Below are 16,418 nucleotides of genomic sequence, written 5' to 3'. Positions count from 1 at the left end.
AAATGAGGGGCAAATGTGGAATTAATATGCTTTAGTCCCTGTTTTAGTCCTACTGTTTGGCAATTTAGTAACTAAATGAGATTAAAATGGAGGGACTACTCTTTAGTCCCTCAAACCAAACGGGACCTAAAGTAGAGGATACGAAATTACATATGACATTGTATAATATAGGCCCCATTTGGTTTGAGTGACTAAAGATTAGTCCCTCCATTTTAGTCTCATTTAGTTCCTAAATTACCAAACAGTAGGACTAAACTGTTTTAGTCCCTAGTCCCTCAACATGTGGCTAAAAAAGACTAAATCATATTAATTTCACATTTACCCCTTATTTAGTTTAATTGTATTAATAGCAGGAGAATGTTATAGGTCATTTTAGTCTTCTTATGAGTCATTTAGTGTATTCTTACTAATTTTAGTAATTAGAACCAAATATGATAGAGACTAAACTTTAGTCCCTAGACTAAGGCTCTGTTTGGTTTGGGATGACTAAAGTTTAGTCACTTTTAGTCACTAAAGAAGCAGATATGGTGACTAAAGTGAAGTGAATAAACTTTAGTTCTTTAGTCACCAAAGGAGTGACTAAAAGACTAAAGTAGTATTTTTATCTTATTTGCCCTCCGCACTTTCTTCTAGGGGTAAAACAATCATTATTCACAACAATTAATGCTCCTTAGTCCGATTTAGTCACGGGAACCAAACATATTTTAGCGACTAAACTTTAGTCACTAAAATTTATTCTAATGACTAAAGAAACCAAACAGGGCCTAAAGAAAATAAACAAGACCATAGTTTAAAATAGAAAATTAGATATAGGATAAAGATAGTGCTACACGTCTGACGTTCACGTGTGGTCTTGGTCTTCGGTTGGGGTTGGCATTAATGGCTTCTTCAAGCTACTCCTTACATACATTTCCTTTTTCTAGTTCCGATGGACGCGCCTGATAAGGGGAACAATCATCTAGAAAATATCCCTGGCTAGTAAGATATTTAGGAAAATGTTTCTCGCTAATTTAGTTCTTCTCGCAATATAGTACCTTGTATGATTGGTTCGATTTCTTTTTAATCTGAAACTAACTTTAAAATGGCAAATATTTGTATTCCAATACCAAAAAACTAGTAATTCCCATGAGATTATTTTGTATGTTGCAATCGGGAAAAATAGTTTTGGTTCTGGTAAAAAAATAGCAAGATGTACTCGTATGAAGAATTTTAAAAGTTAGATTTTGTTGTGTAGAAAAAACTCGTAATACTGGTTTTTGTTCCGTGTCACTTTTAAGTTAATTTTAGATTATAAATAAAAATAAATTGGACCAACTATACAAGGTGCTACAAGACAAGCAGAATTGCATTGGCGAGAGGCGATTACTAGATGTATTAGAGGGTGTTTGATTTTCATGTTACCAAATATGTAAATTAAAATATAGTTTTAGTTTCCGTATTTAATAATTTAGCGGCTAGAATGCTAGAAATTGGTCCCTATAACCAAACACCCCCTTACTATCGAGGGACGTTTTCTAGATAATCAAGTTATTGGGTGCTATTTAGGTTTCCTAAAGTGTCACATAAGCATGAAATTGATGAAACTTGCGTTAACAAAAATGGAAGGTACATGAGCTAGCCGAGACGAGGCCCGAAAGAGAGCGCCATTTTCAATCGGCGAACCAGTCTTAGAGGTAACTCTAGTTGTTATCTAAAAGATTTCCTAAATCAATAATTTAGATAGCTAATATAAAACTTATCTACAACAGTTCTCTAAATAAATTTTCTAAATTTAACAACTTCTCATCTAACCTTATTTTCTCTCTGCATTTGGTAATAATTTAGCAACTCTCTGAACCAAAATGTTGGCTCCATTACATTGATAATGAAGATAATTAATACATTTCTGACTTATTTTTTATGTGGATAGATACAAAACAAAACTAAACCTATATTTAGAGAATTATTGGAAAACTCATAATTTTTATTTCTAAAGTTATTTAGCAACTTATTAAATCTATGATTTAGACAACTAAAATTTAGATAACTATTAAAGTTCTCAGCTCAACCCCCGCAGATGTTTTTAATTCGATTTTTATTCGAACCAAGCCCCATCTCTCTCGTCTTCCACCTCCTGCGTCCTGCCTTCCCCACCCCCACCGCACAGCGCCCGGCCGGCCCCAACCAGACAGCTCCGTTTCCCCTCCCCGTCCTCCCTCCACCTCGACCGCGCACCAAACCCGAAAGCGCAGCCACATCCCCTCCTCCAGCCAGCGCGGCCGCATCCCTCCTCCAGCCAGCGCACTTCGCATCTGCTCCGCGTCACCCCGAGCGGCGGCGCCTGCCCCCACCGGGCAGTGTGTACGGCCGCCTCGTGTTAGGGACTGGCGGGGCGCGAGATCCGGGCTGCAAGGGCGGGCAGGGGGTCCCGTTGGTGGCGCCGCGGTGTCGCCGTGATCTGCGATGAGATTGGGCCCGGCGGCGCGGTACTCGCTGCGGAGGTAGACGGCCATGGCGACCAACACCAAGCGCGCCTACAAGCTCCGTATCCTCGTCGATTCGTTTCCGCTGTTTCGCTACCTTTTTTTTGTGGAATTCCTTGTCGGGGGTGGTGCATAGCGAATTCTTATATGGCCGATCCATCGCCGCAGCCACGGTCGTTCAACCAGTCGGGCGGGGCCGGGGGAGATATGGGTCAGCGAGGGAGCCCCCGGCTCTCAATTTTCCGCTTCTTCCGATATGATAAATAGGTGTTTGGTTGTTGTGAGATTGGGCGGGCGGGTCACATTTAGCTGCCGGTGACTATCGAGCAGCCGTTATGATTTGCTTTTGATTATTCGAGGAGTGCCATTGGTGGCATTCCGTGTTTGTGGAAATGTCTGAAGTGGTACATTGATGTAAATGATGTTAGTTATCGGGGGAGATTGGGCTGCTAAATGTGCCACATTGCGATGCCTTGACTTGCGATTGGTGTAGAGGAGTTTGTGGCGCATGCGTCCAATGTGAACTGCCTCAAGATTGGGAGGAAGACCTCACGGGTTCTTGTCACCGGAGGAGAGGATCATAAGGTCAATCTTTGGGCTATTGGGAAGCCCAATTCAATTCTGGTAAGACTTATTTGGCTAGTGCTGTTTCTATGTATGGAGTGATTGTAAACTGTGGCTCCATGGTTGAGTAGGAAAACAGAACCCTTTGCTGACTTTGAAGTGCTTACAAGCTTAATGGTTTTCAAGTCGTCCGATCAATCGCTATTAGTCGTGATTAATCGTCCAAGTCGTCCGACTAATCGCGATTTTCGCAATTAATCGTCCAAGTCGGTCAGCCAGAATGACCAGCAACTAGCCCCCTCCAGTCCCCTGAAAAAACACCGACAGCTTATGTAGCACAGTTCTCTTTATTCTGGTATTCAACTAATACAAAGATACTTTTATGTTAGTTATATCAACCTACCGCACAACAATGTGCTTTGAGGATGGTTCGTTTATATAGTTAACGTAGATGTCACAAATGGTGTTTTTAGGGACGGAGTACTTTATTTAATACACTCCTTTAACTTTTTGGTGGTTGTACAGAGTTTATCAGGGCACACAAGTGCTGTGGAGTCGGTTGGTTTTGATTCCACCGAAGTTTTTGTGGCTGCAGGAGCAGCCAGTGGAACAATAAAACTATGGGATTTGGAGGAGGCAAAGAGTATGCAAATATGAATATTTAACTTACTATATATATGCATGAATCGTTGAGTAATTCTATCTTTTGGCTCGTTTCCTATGCAGTTGTCCGTACTCTTACTGGACATAGATCAAATTGTATGTCAGTTGATTTCCATCCTTTTGGGGAATTCTTTGCCTCTGGGTCATTGGACACTAATCTGAAGATATGGGATATAAGAAGGAAGAATTGCATCCATACATACAAAGGTCACACACGAGGAGTGAATGCTATTAGATTCACACCCGATGGGCGGTGGGTTGTGTCTGGTGGCGAAGATAATATAGTAAAGGTAATAATTTACCAGTAACTCAGTGCTGTGTGTTTCAATTGCTAGTTTTTCTGCTGGAATTTGATTTTTCTTTTGCCTTAATCTTTGTAATGAAAAATTCTTATTTTTTGGAACTCGTCACAATATGCTTTGCCTTGGCAGCTCTGGGATCTTACAGCTGGAAAGTTATTACATGAATTCAAGTGTCATGAGGGTCAGATCCAGTGCATAGATTTTCATCCCCATGAGTTCCTCCTGGCAACAGGTTAGGTTCAGAATTTACAATGCATATCTACTTCTTAACTGTTAACTTTTCTTTGTCCCTTTTGGTTGTATTATGTACTTGTTTATGGTTAAATCTTGGACCTCTGTCATGACATTTGGACATTTGGTTGAAGAAAAGACTTGTCGGTTCATTGAGCCGGTAAATTAATTTAAGTATTTAGGTGTTATCTAAGACGAGCTTGGCATTTGTCCATTGAGTGGAAAACTGTTTAAACATGATTTCCTAACTAAAAATAAGATTTAAACCAAAGTGTAATGACTGTTCTTTTGACCTTTTAGGTAATGGATCATACTATGGTTGTAATTGTTATCTGCCCCACCACACCACATATTAGCTTTTTGATTATTTGTCAAGAAAATTCCAAGTAGTCATATCTTGGCATAGGTTAGCTTGCTTTAAGTAAATCGCTATGCACGTATTATGTTATTTTTTTGTCGTGGGATATCATGTTTGTTTTCCTTGGTGACATTTGTGAAGAGATGCATTAAAACTGTGTATAATATGTTCTATCTTCTATATATAAACTTTCTATTCGTGTCATCAATTAACAAATTCCATTTTTGTTTTGGTGGACACATATTGTCTCCTGTTAGGCAGTGAAGAGTGTATTCATATATTTATGTGGGAGCTCAGAAGAGTATATTCCTTTTGAAACTAAATCTCTTATGTAAAATTTGTTGCTTCCTTCAGGTTCAGCTGATAAAACTGTCAAGTTCTGGGATTTGGAGACATTTGAGTTGATTGGATCTACAGGACCTGAGGTACATTAGTGGTTTGAGCTGATAATTCATAATTGTTTATTTTGTTTGCATTTGTAATTCTCAGAATTTCAGCATTATTTCCTTAATAAGTAACTTGGGTGGGTATCTCATCCATACCTGTTAAGGCGTCGCTTAAGCGACGCATAGACGGTAAGGCGAGGATCTGCGATAACGCATCCAGGTCGCCTTACTCCGTAGCCTAAGGCGTCCGCTTCATCCTCTATGGTGTCGCCCTGGCGCCTTGAAGGCTTGAACCCAGTTAAGGCGTCGCTCCATGGACTCCTTGACTTATGCCAAGGTGCGGTGGCGGTGCGCGCAGGGCGAGGCGGTGTTCAAAGGGCGTGGCGGTGCACGGCTGGGGCCGGCCAGGAGGAAGGAGAGCCACGGGAGGGAGAGAGAAGGAGCTGCGGGAGGGAGAGAGAAGCTGTGGGGGCAGAGAGCGGCGGCTGGCGACGGGAGGGAGCGGCGGCTACATGGGAGGAGCGGGAGAGTGGCGGCTGCACGCCTGCACGGGAGGGGAGGGAGAGCTGGAGAAAGTTTTAACCTAAAACTATTGGGCTGGGTTAGTTGGGCCTTGTTGTGTGTTTTTCCTTTTTCTTTTTTCCTATGTCTCTCCCCTACTAGGTTGAAATGGGCCTACTAGACCTTATAGTTGTGCTAGCTTACTTATTAATTTTGAATTAGTGTTATATAAATAATATTTGGTACAATTTTTTTATTACTATATTATTAAGGTGTTATATTACTATATAATAAGGCGTCGCCTCACCTTACACTTTACTGCTTAAAAAGTAAAAAGGGGGTCGGTCGCCTTACATCGCCTTACCACTTTAATAACTATGATCTCATCTCTATGTTCCATCGAAAAAGAAATGCAAAATGAAAAATAAACTTAGATCTCCCTGGTTGATGCTACTTGGTACCACAAACAGTCATATACTACTGTTTTGCAGCATAATTCAGTTCATTTGGGCACCTATTTAATTCATTTGAATTATATCTTGTGTTTCCATCAATATTTAATTCATCTGAATTACTTTGTTTCCATCAAAATTACCAGACGACAGGTGTTCGGTCCATGACATTCAATCCTGACGGAAGAACTCTGTTATGTGGGTTGCACGAAAGCTTAAAGGTAGTGCTATTATTTTCTCAAGTGATCATGTCAAGCTTGCTTCTTGTACCCTATGACTTCTAAAGATATTTTTTTCTCAAACTAAGCAGGTTTTCTCCTGGGAGCCAATAAGATGCCATGATACTGTCGATGTGGGATGGTCTAGACTTGCTGATTTGAATGTCCACGAGGGAAAACTTCTTGGTTGTTCTTTCAATCAAAGTTGTGTTGGAATATGGGTTGTTGATCTGACGGTATGTTGACTTCAGCTACATTTGTAACACTGATCTGTTTTCCTTCTTGCCTTTTAATCTAATAAGTAATAACAAAGTAATCAATTGGCAGCGTCTTGAGTCATATGCAACGGGTACTTCAACAAAATTAAATGGCCATTCTGAATTGAAGACTGTGTCTAGTGGCACTATGCCTTTACAAAATGATAGTGGTTCAAGGGCTAACATAGGGCAATCATCAGTCTTGCAAAGTTCAGAGAATAACTTAAAAGCTTCCTCAGGAAGACTGTCGGTTTCTCAGAACTCAGATTCTGCTCCCAAAGAGACTAAATCAACACCCTGTATGTTCCTGCTCATCTCTATCTACTCATTCCTACATTTAATGGCTGAAGCATTTCACATGCCTTATCTGTCTTCTATCTGTTCTTAATATACTGAAGCTAGCGGGTTGGTCCCAAGCACACCACAAAGGGCTGGATTTAGCTCCAATAATAGATCTGTTGGAAATTCAACTTTTCAATCTGGTGGTACCACTACCACCTTGAAGAGAAGTTCGTTGCGGAGTAACAGTGCCTCTAATGTTCACAATTTCAGTAAAGCTGATATAGTGCCTGTCATTGTTCCCAGAGCTAGCTCAGGAGGGGAGTTGGTTACGGGTTCTAGAAGTGATGCTGGTGATGTGGCACCTGTTCTCCCTAAGGTAACCAGAAGGGCTGATCCTTCTAGTGATTCTAGAAAAGAAAGTAATGATGTGGAACCTGTTATTCCTAGAGCAAGCTCAACAATGGAAATAGCCTCTGATTCAGCACCCATTTCTACTTCCAAGTCAGGCAGAAGGTTGGAGGCTGCCCCTGATTCAAAAAAAGAAAGTGCTGATACAGCACCTGCTGTTCCCAATCCCAGGGCAAATGCAAGAATGGAGATGGCCTCTGATTCTGCACCTGCTCTTTTAAAGACAAACAAAAAGCTAGATTCTGGTACTGATTCAAAGAAAGAAAGTGCTGATGCAGTACCTGTTATTCTGATTTCTGATTCAAGGAGAGAACCCTCTGCTGGAAGAGTATCACCATTCAGAATCCAGTCAAGATATGCTGAGCTGCGGAAGCTAGCCCATGCCAAAATTGACAGAGGAAGTAAAACTACTGGAACAGATGACTTCAATTGCCAAATATTTCTTCCCCGTAAAAATGGTGTTTTTCAAACAATAAGTTCTGAAGAAACCCGTAAAGATGTAAAATGTGGTCCAGTTGACAGGACGGAATTTTCAAATTCATCAGAACCAAATGCAAGTGTCCGCAGTGAGAATTGTATGATCTGCACTCATTTATATGTTTTATGTGCTCCTACCACTTTCATTCACATATTGTTTCACAATTGTCAGTGGTTCTTGATTTCCTTCATAATGTGTTTTAACGCACCAACAAATCGAGCTACTACTTTTTTTTTGCTATTTAGGTTGTGCTCATTCATAATGTGCTATCGTGTTTGCATTGCATGTCTATGTCCCTACATGTATGTAATGACGTGATTGTGCATTCATCTGCACATAGTTGTAATGCTTTTATATTAATTAAATTTTATTTTATCTAAAAACATATGTATCATAGAGTTATGCAGTAAGGTACTCATCATAGTAAGTTCTAAATGCTTTGGGATTGTGGATTCGAATTCGAGAACAATGATTCTTACAGTATCTAGTCACATTTCCATTTTATTCCATTGAATCAAGCTTTAATGAGCAAATGATTTACTTACTCATGAAAAGAATTAACACATTTGTTTAAGGCGCTCAATAAAATTTCTAGGTATCTCATAGCTGTCATATGACTTTGATTTACTAATATGTTGTTTACTCAACATTATCTGTATGCAACATTGTCTCTCAAAGTTTACATTCTGAATGTGAGAAACACTAAACCTGTCTTCTTTTGTTGAGTTATTAGCTATCCTTGTGTTTTTTTTTGACAAAAAATATTTTTTGGGTAATCACTCCATTTGTTTCTGTTTTACAGATGTTTCTAGAATGCGCAAACCACGAGATAACTGCTATATTGAAGTTTCAAGAAAAGGTGTGGTTTATGCTACTATGTGTATCTTTTTACGGAAGATGCTACTATGTCAGGATTCCAGTAATCTGTTCATGAATCTGAATAAATAATCATGTAGGGAGAGCAAGGTCAAGTGTCTGTAATTGGGAAGGGCGGGACCAGTCCCCTAGTCACGAAGAACCGATGACAGCCAGTTCTTCGCTGGCTCCTACAGGCCGTCCAAATTCATCTGTATGTCTAAAACAAGCCATAAACCTTTTCCTTTTATATGTTCTGGTACTTCATTTTTTTAACTCCCAAAGGTTGTAAATATGTGGGTTTGTTAAGCTTGAAGATACTTGTGCTTACTTTATTATCTGATTTCATTTATCATGGTTCATGGTGGCTGCTGCTGTCCCATTGATTCTTGTGCATGCATCATGGGCCTATGACTCAACCATTCCTTCAATCATACTCTTGCCCCAGGCCCAGCCTACACCTATCACTAGTTCCCATTTGAAACCCTGTTGAATTCCAATAATTCCTATGAAATTATCGTGACACTTGTGCTTGACTACCTTGCACTTACTATACTGAAGATTTCCAGCTCTTAAACTTTATTTAACACATCAGTTTATACCTGGAATTGCATATTTGGCCATCTATGCTTTTTACACAGATCTACATGAAACCTTTCCTCTTCTGCAGAGAGGAAGCAGTCAAGCTTCTGAAACTCCAATCATAGCTAATGATGAAGATGTTATATCTCTTTTCATGGAACAACATGAGTTATTTCTAAGCTCGACAAAGTCTCGGCTGACAAAATTGCAGGTCAGTGCAGTGCTTGACAATTTGGTTGCATTGGTCATGTAATGCTGCTGAAGAAAAGCAATTTTTATAATTCCAGTTCTCTCCTACCAATTAATCATAAACGCTCCAGGTTAATGAAAGAAAAGAGTGCATATATGTACCTTATGTTGTGGTTTCTAAGTTTATAATTCAGATAGAAGATAGGCTTTTAAACCGTTTTGCTCCAGTTATCAGACTTTGTAAATCACTGTTTTGCTCAGTAGAGTAAAGCACCAGTTTGGATAGAAAATAGGCTTTTAAACTACAATTGCTCAAAGGCTGCCCCTTTTTGTTAATATGCAGATCATTCATCAAATGTGGGAAAGAAATGACATCAGGGGTGTACTCTCTGCGATGGAAAGGATGGGTGATCATGCTGTCAGTACTTTGCTGCTCTTTCTTTTGTACGCAATAATCAGCATGTTAATGATTGTGTGATTTCTGGTAATTCAGGTCTGTGCTGATATGGCTAGCGTTCTGATGGAAAAAAGTGATGTAATCACACTTGATTTATGTACCTCTATCCTACCTGCCGCCACTGATCTTCTGGAGAGTAAAATTGACAGGTACTTGTTGCACTGTTTGTGAGTAATTATGATGTTTTTTTGGGAAGCAATCATTATTGCCAACTGTTAGAAACTGTATCCTGGCTGACGCCTGGCAGATATGCCGGCCGCCCTATATGGAAGTATTGTCTGATATAGATAGAGAGGATTAGGGGAGGATCTCAATCACTATGATTGAGGATCTGATTGAGGATATCAATCACTATGATTGAGGATCTGATTGTACTCTAGATCTTTCCTTAGGTGTAGAAGGCTTCCTTTTACCTCTCACCTTCCTCCCCTATATATACCTGTACATGTGTTGTCTATCATCATCAATATACAAACACACGCTTCCAATCGGTCACTTTATGGCCTCAAACAGGCCCCTCGTGCCTGGTACAGTAGATTTGCTTCTCACTTGATTCAAATTGGATTCGTTGAGGCCAAGTCTGACACTTCATTATTCGTCTACCACAAGGGCACATATATGATTTACCTTCTTCTTTACGTGGATGACATTGTGCTAACTGCTTCGTCCATGAATCTTCTCCGGCGGACTATTACTGCTCTCCAACAGGAATTTTCACTGAAGGATCTTGGCCCCCTTCATCACTTCCTGGGCATGCATGTTCAACAATCTGCTTCTGGCATCACTCTTTCTCAGCGCCAGTATATGATTGAGATACTTGAGCGAGCTGGTATGAGTAACTGCAAACCCTGTACAACCCCTGTTGATATCAACCCCTGTTGATATCAACCCCAAACTTTCAGCCGACGGTGACCCTGTCTCCGATCCCACGGAATTCCGCAGTCTTGCCGGCGCACTACAGTACCTCACCTTCACCCGTCCGGATATTGCGTATGCTGTTCAGCAAGTCTGTCTTCACATGCACGATCCTCGGGAACCTCATTTGGCTGCTCTCAAGCGTATCCTGCGCTATATCCGAGGCACTCTTCAGATGGGCCTTCACCTCAGTTCCTCTCCGCAAATGGAACTTGTGGTTTACTCTGATGCTGATTGGGCTGGCTGTCCAGACACTAGGAGGTCTACTTCCGGTTATGCTGTTTTCCTCGGTGCTAACCTCGTCTCATGGTCTTCAAAGCGCCAGAACACGGTCTCCCGCTCCAGTGCCGAAGCCGAGTACCGCGCTGTTGCCAATGCAGTCGCTGAAGTATCCTGGTTACGACAGTTGTTGACAGAACTGCATGTTCCTCTCCCCAAGTCCTCATTGGTCTATTGTGACAACATCAGTGCTGTTTACATGTCCTCCAATCCTGTTCAGCATCAGCGTACCAAGCATGTGGAAATTGATCTTCACTTCGTCCGTGACAAGGTCGCCCTCGGTGTTGTTCGCGTGCTACATGTCCCGACGACTTCCCAGTACGCCGACATCTTCACCAAAGGCTTACCATCAGCAGTCTTCACTGAATTTCGGACCAGTCTTACCGTTCGCTCCACGGACGCTAACACTGCGGGGGGGTGTTAGAAACTGTATCCTGGCTGACGCCTGGCAGATATGCCGGCCGCCCTATATGGAAGTATTGTCTGATATAGATAGAGAGGATTAGGGGAGGATCTCAATCACTATGATTGAGGATCTGATTGTACTCTAGATCTTTCCTTAGGTGTAGAAGGCTTCCTTTTACCTCTCACCTTCCTCCCCTATATATACCTGTACATGTGCTGTCTATCATCATCAATATACAAACACACGCTTCCAACTCTCTTACACCAACAAATTTTTGATTGATTTATGTATGGTTTGTGCTGAATGTATGTAGACACTTAGGCGTCGCATTGGAATTGTTGGTGAAGCTTGTAAGGACTTTTGGTCCAATGATCCATTCAACAGTATCATCAGGTCCTTGTGTTGGTGTAGACCTTGAGGCAGAGCAAAGGTATTGTTTTAGATAGCTGCTTATATGAAAGACCATTACTAGACTACTTGATGCGATTTTTATTTATTGTAGGAGGGAGCGCTGCAATTTATGCTTCATTGAATTGGAGAATGCCAAAAATAAGCTTCCATCTCTTACAAGGTATTTTTCAATCTGAATATTATACCTTCTTATAGAGATTTCTACCTCTGACCTGTATTAGCAGTCTACTTAACATACTATATCGTACATGGTTTAGTTGAGTGAGTTATTCATAGCCATTTTGAGACCATACTTCTCTAAACTTAGTCTGTGGCTTTGGTTTCAGTTCGTAGAATTTACGTTTCTGCAATACTCATATCTTGTTCTTTTCTGTTTAATCTCAACAGAAGAAAAGGGGCAGTTGCAAATGCTGCACAAGAGCTTGCGCTCGTCTTCCAGGAAATCATGAGCTGACTGACGACATACTAGACACACAGAATTAGATGGGACGTTCTTCCCTCTGCTGGCACCGAGATTGGATATCAGCTGCCCATGGAGCGCTAAGAGCTACTCAGTCTTAGCGCCGTCATCAAGCTCCAAGGCCACAGCAGCGGTGAAGGGCATTTTGCTGCTGCTATTCCCGCAGTCTGTACACATGCTAACACATAATCCGTGTCATTTGTGAAGAGAAGCTGCTGCCATGGACAATGGACTTCAGCCACAATATTATGTGGATGTCGTTTCATGGGCTGCCGGCGATGCTACAGGTCCCGATCGAATGATGATCAGCAGATGGGAACTCGTAGTTCCTTGCTGTCTGCAGCACCTTTCTCATGTACCGTTAGCATGTGCGTGTTTGTGGTTGGGTTGGGTTGTTTGGCCGATTTACTGATCATTGGCGAATGAAGTGAGCCATGTACATCATTTTGAAGAATTAATATCTTTTCTTCTTCTGAGTACCTCCCTTTGTCATGCACTGCATTGAGTGAAAATGATATCATGTGGTGTTGCCTTGAACTGGTTTCGGTGAGTTTCCATTTTCCCTGATCTGGCAAAAATCTACGTGTTTGTACTGTTGTTAGGCAGGCAGCTGGTAGTGTGGCATGTTAAACAACAGTACCTTACACAAACCATTATGCAGACAAAAACCAAATGGCACCCTAGACCAGAGGCATGCATGCAAGAAGTACCCGTCCTTATTCCAATCATCTTGGCAATTGCATCACAGAAACTAGCTTCCTCGTCGGCGGGTCCTAGCAGGTAGGGACACAGGACTTGGTGCACTTGGCGGCGCACTTGCTGTGCGCCGAGAGCGTGCAGGCCTTGCCGCAGAGCACCTTCTTCTTGTGGCACTCCTCCTTGGTGAGGCAGCTCCTGCCCTGCTTCTCGCCCTCCTTGCTGCTCCCCTCCTCCTTGGCGTGCTCGCCGCCGCCCGACGAGCTCTGGTCGTCGCCCTGCGTGGCCACGCCGCCGCTCGGCCACGCCTCCATCGGCTGCGCCCGCGAGACCTTGTTGCCCGCCCAGGTGGACGCCACCCTCGCGCCCTCCGCGACCAGCAGGCCCTCCTCCTCGAGGCGCACCTCGTGCAGCAACGCCGGCGCGATGGCGCCGCTGGCTGTCGCGGCGACCGCGAGAAGGACCGACACGGCGAGGTAGCAGGAGCGAGACATCATCGCTGCAGCTAGCTAGCGTTTTGGCTGCTTTTGAGCTGTGAGTGGCATTCGCTTCCAGTCCCTGCGTGTTTTTATAGTGCTCTAGTATAGTACGTTCGTGAGCAACCGAGCAGCAAGCAACAGGGGCGTGTCTCAACTACTGGTTTGGGTGAGAGGCGCCAGCTACGTGCTCGTAACCGAGCGAGCATACATGCACCATTTTTGTTTTCTTCTCTTGCACCATTTTCATCCAAAAGACCCGAATGGGGGTATATCAGACGGATTGAAATCACAAATATGAGGTCAGCTACCAGATACCAATCTTCTATCTGGCGGAGGACATAATAATAATTAAGTATGACTCAAGAAGGATAAAAAAGAAAAAAAAATATGATGCAACATGTAGGACAAGAACTTGAAACCTACCACTACACCAAACATGTTTTTAGGTATGACTCTAGCCATAGTAAACCATAATGGGTGCTTCACCACTGTCTATCTTATATATCACCTATTTTGAAAACACGGTACATGATGAAAAAAAGGGACAATGATGACTTCAATTGAACTTTAAGCAAACAAACCTTCGCAGGTACAGTGCATGTCGGAGGTAAGCCGAGTGACACCTAATTCTATGAACAAAAGGGGCAATAGTAGTTGGAATGATTGAGAGCACCTAGAGGGGGTGAATAGGTGATCCTGCGAAACTTAAACTTATAGCCACAAAAACTTGTTAAGTGTTAGCACAATAATTGCCAAGTGGCTAGAGAGGAGTCTCAACAAAACACAATACCACAAGAGATCAAACACAGAGGTGACACAGTGGTTTATCCCGTGGTTCGGCCAAGACCAACGCTTGCCTACTCCACGTTGTGGCGTCCCAACGGACGAGGGTTGCAATCAACCCCTCTCAAGCAGTCCAAAGACCAACTTGAATACCACAGTGTTTTGCTTTTCCTTTCAATATCCCGTTTGCGAGGAATCTCCACAACTTGGAGTCTCTCGCCCTTACACTTGAGATTCACAAAGAAATACGGAGTAAGGGAGGGAAGCAACACACACAAATCCACAGCAAAATGCGCACACACACGGCCAAGAATCGAGCTCAAAAGACTATCTCAAAGTTCTCACTAGAATGGAGCTCGAATCACTGAGAATGACAAACGAATGCGCAAAGAATGAGTGTGGATGATCAAGAATGCTCTAAGGTTGCTTGGTGTACTCCTCCATGCGCCTAGGGGTCCCTTTTATAGCCCCAAGGCAGCTAGGAGCCGTTGAGAGCAAATCTGGAAGGCCTTTCTTGCCTTCTGTCGTCGGGTGCACCGGACAGTCCGGTGCACACCGGATACTGTCCGGTGCCTGATTTCCTTCCTTAACTGGCGCTGCCGACCGTTGGGCGCCAGAGAGCCGTTGGCGCACCGGACATGTCCGGTGCACACCGGACAGTCCGGTGCCCCCTTCTGACCGTTGGCTCGGCCACGTGTCGCGAGCGGATTCCGCGGCCGACCGTTTGCCCGGCCGACCGTTGGCTCACCGGACAGTCTGGTGCACACCGGACAGTCCGGTGAATTTTAGCCGTACGCCGTCGGCGAATTCCCGAGAGCGGCCACTTCGCGCCGAGGCAGCCTGGCGCACCGGACAGTGTCCGGTGCACCACCGGACAGTCCGGTGCCCCAGACCGAAACAGCCTTTTGGCTGTACACAGCCAACTCTTCTCTTTTCTTCTTCTTTCTGTTTCTAATACTTAGACAAGTATATTAGTACACAAAACCAATGTACTAAGACTTAGAAACATATCTTTGCTCTTGTTTTGCACTTTGTCCATCCATAAGCATGAATTCACATTTAAACACTTGTGTTGGCACTCAATCACCAAAATACTTAGAAATGGCCCAATGGCACATTTCCCTTTCAATCTCCCCCTTTTTGGTGATTTATGCCAACACAACATAAAGCAACTAGAATAAGTGCAAAATCACTTCGAATAAAACTCAAATTTATTTTGATTCATTTTTGGCATATATGGATCATCCTTTGCCACCACTTGGTTTGTTTTTGCAAATCAAACTCAAATCTCTATCTCTAAGTCAAACACACATGTTGAAGCATAAAGAGAGTCATTCCAAAAGAGATTGATCAAAGATTTCAAAAACTCCCCCTATTTCTCATAATCAACACTTCTCCCCACAAGAGGCCAACTTTTGACAAAAGAGACAATGCAAAAGCTCTATTCTGACAACCGAGACAATGCAAGAGTTTTGACAAACCAAAAGCTCTATTCTACTATTTTCAAAATTTTTCAAGTGGTAGCTGATCCATCTATTGCTTTGGCCTTTATTTTCTCCCCCTTTGGCATCAAGCACCAAAACGGGATCAATCTTGGCCCTTTAACCCCATTGCCTCACCAAAATCTTCAATTAAGAGCAAATGGCAATAAGAGTTCATGAGATGAACTTGGAATAAGTTACCCTCTCATCGGAGTGCAGTGGAAGTCTTTCATGGTCCAAGTCCACCTTTTCCCTTTTAATTCTCCTTTGAGACTAAAACAAGCAAACTCAAGCATATGGTTAGTCTCAAAGGGTCAAGTTGTAACACAACTCCCCCTAAATATGTGCATCACTTACACAAGGACTTGTGAGGACCAGGGAATGTTTGTACAACTTGAGCACCACAATAAGCAACAAAATGCAGAATGAACATGATCAAAGGCATAAACATATGTATGCTACAATTCAATCCAAGTTCCGCGAATCTAAGACATTTAGCTCACTACGCAGCCTGTAAAAGGTCTTCTCATCTAGAGGCTTGGTAAAGATATCGGCTAGCTGGTTCTCGGTGCTAACATGAAACACTTCGATATCTCCCTTTTGCTGGTGGTCTCTCAAAAAGTGATGCCGGATGTCTATGTGCTTTGTGCGGCTGTGTTCAACAGGATTTTCCGCCATGCGGATAGCACTCTCATTATCACATAGGAGTGGGACTTTTCTTAGATTGTAGCCAAAGTCCCGGAGGGTTTGCCTCATCCAAAGTAGTTGCGCGCAACACTGTCCTGCGGCAACATACTCGGCCTCAGCGGTGGATAGGGCAACGGAGGTTTGTTTCTTAGAGTTCCACGACACCAGGGACCTTC

At 42.8% G+C, this 16,418-nt stretch overlaps 2 protein-coding genes across 3 annotated transcripts; one reads left to right on the top strand and one right to left on the bottom strand.

Annotated features, from left to right (window-relative positions):
- Nucleotides 1–421: 421 nt before the first annotated feature.
- LOC103642198 (katanin p80 WD40 repeat-containing subunit B1 homolog) lies at nt 422–12,653 on the top strand. Of its 2 annotated transcripts, none has more exons than XR_004853449.1 (18): nt 422–2,524; nt 2,956–3,086; nt 3,552–3,669; nt 3,753–3,979; nt 4,121–4,223; nt 4,935–5,005; nt 6,066–6,140; nt 6,230–6,373; nt 6,465–6,693; nt 6,793–7,659; nt 8,365–8,421; nt 8,519–8,631; nt 9,059–9,210; nt 9,532–9,606; nt 9,682–9,794; nt 11,559–11,675; nt 11,748–11,816; nt 12,044–12,595. XR_004853449.1 is itself a non-coding variant. In XM_008665508.3 (18 exons), the coding sequence occupies exons 1-18, from the start codon at nt 2,491–2,493 to the stop codon at nt 12,108–12,110; spliced, it is 2,733 nt and encodes a 910-aa protein (XP_008663730.1). In that variant the 5' UTR covers nt 422–2,490; the 3' UTR covers nt 12,111–12,653. The 2 variants fall into 2 exon arrangements, 1 of the variants encoding a protein (XP_008663730.1); XM_008665508.3 differs by having other exon boundaries at nt 9,088–9,210; nt 12,044–12,653.
- Nucleotides 12,555–13,336, bottom strand: LOC100303965 (OSJNBa0064G10.17-like protein). Its single transcript, NM_001165516.2, has one exon. The coding sequence runs from the start codon at nt 13,307–13,309 to the stop codon at nt 12,890–12,892; it is 420 nt and encodes a 139-aa protein (NP_001158988.2). The 5' UTR covers nt 13,310–13,336; the 3' UTR covers nt 12,555–12,889.
- Nucleotides 13,337–16,418: the final 3,082 nt, after the last annotated feature.

Source organism: Zea mays, chromosome 10 (assembly GCF_902167145.1).
Source record: "Zea mays cultivar B73 chromosome 10, Zm-B73-REFERENCE-NAM-5.0, whole genome shotgun sequence".
Lineage (NCBI taxonomy): Eukaryota > Viridiplantae > Streptophyta > Magnoliopsida > Poales > Poaceae > Zea > Zea mays.
This window is presented reverse-complemented; position numbering and strand designations above follow the sequence as displayed.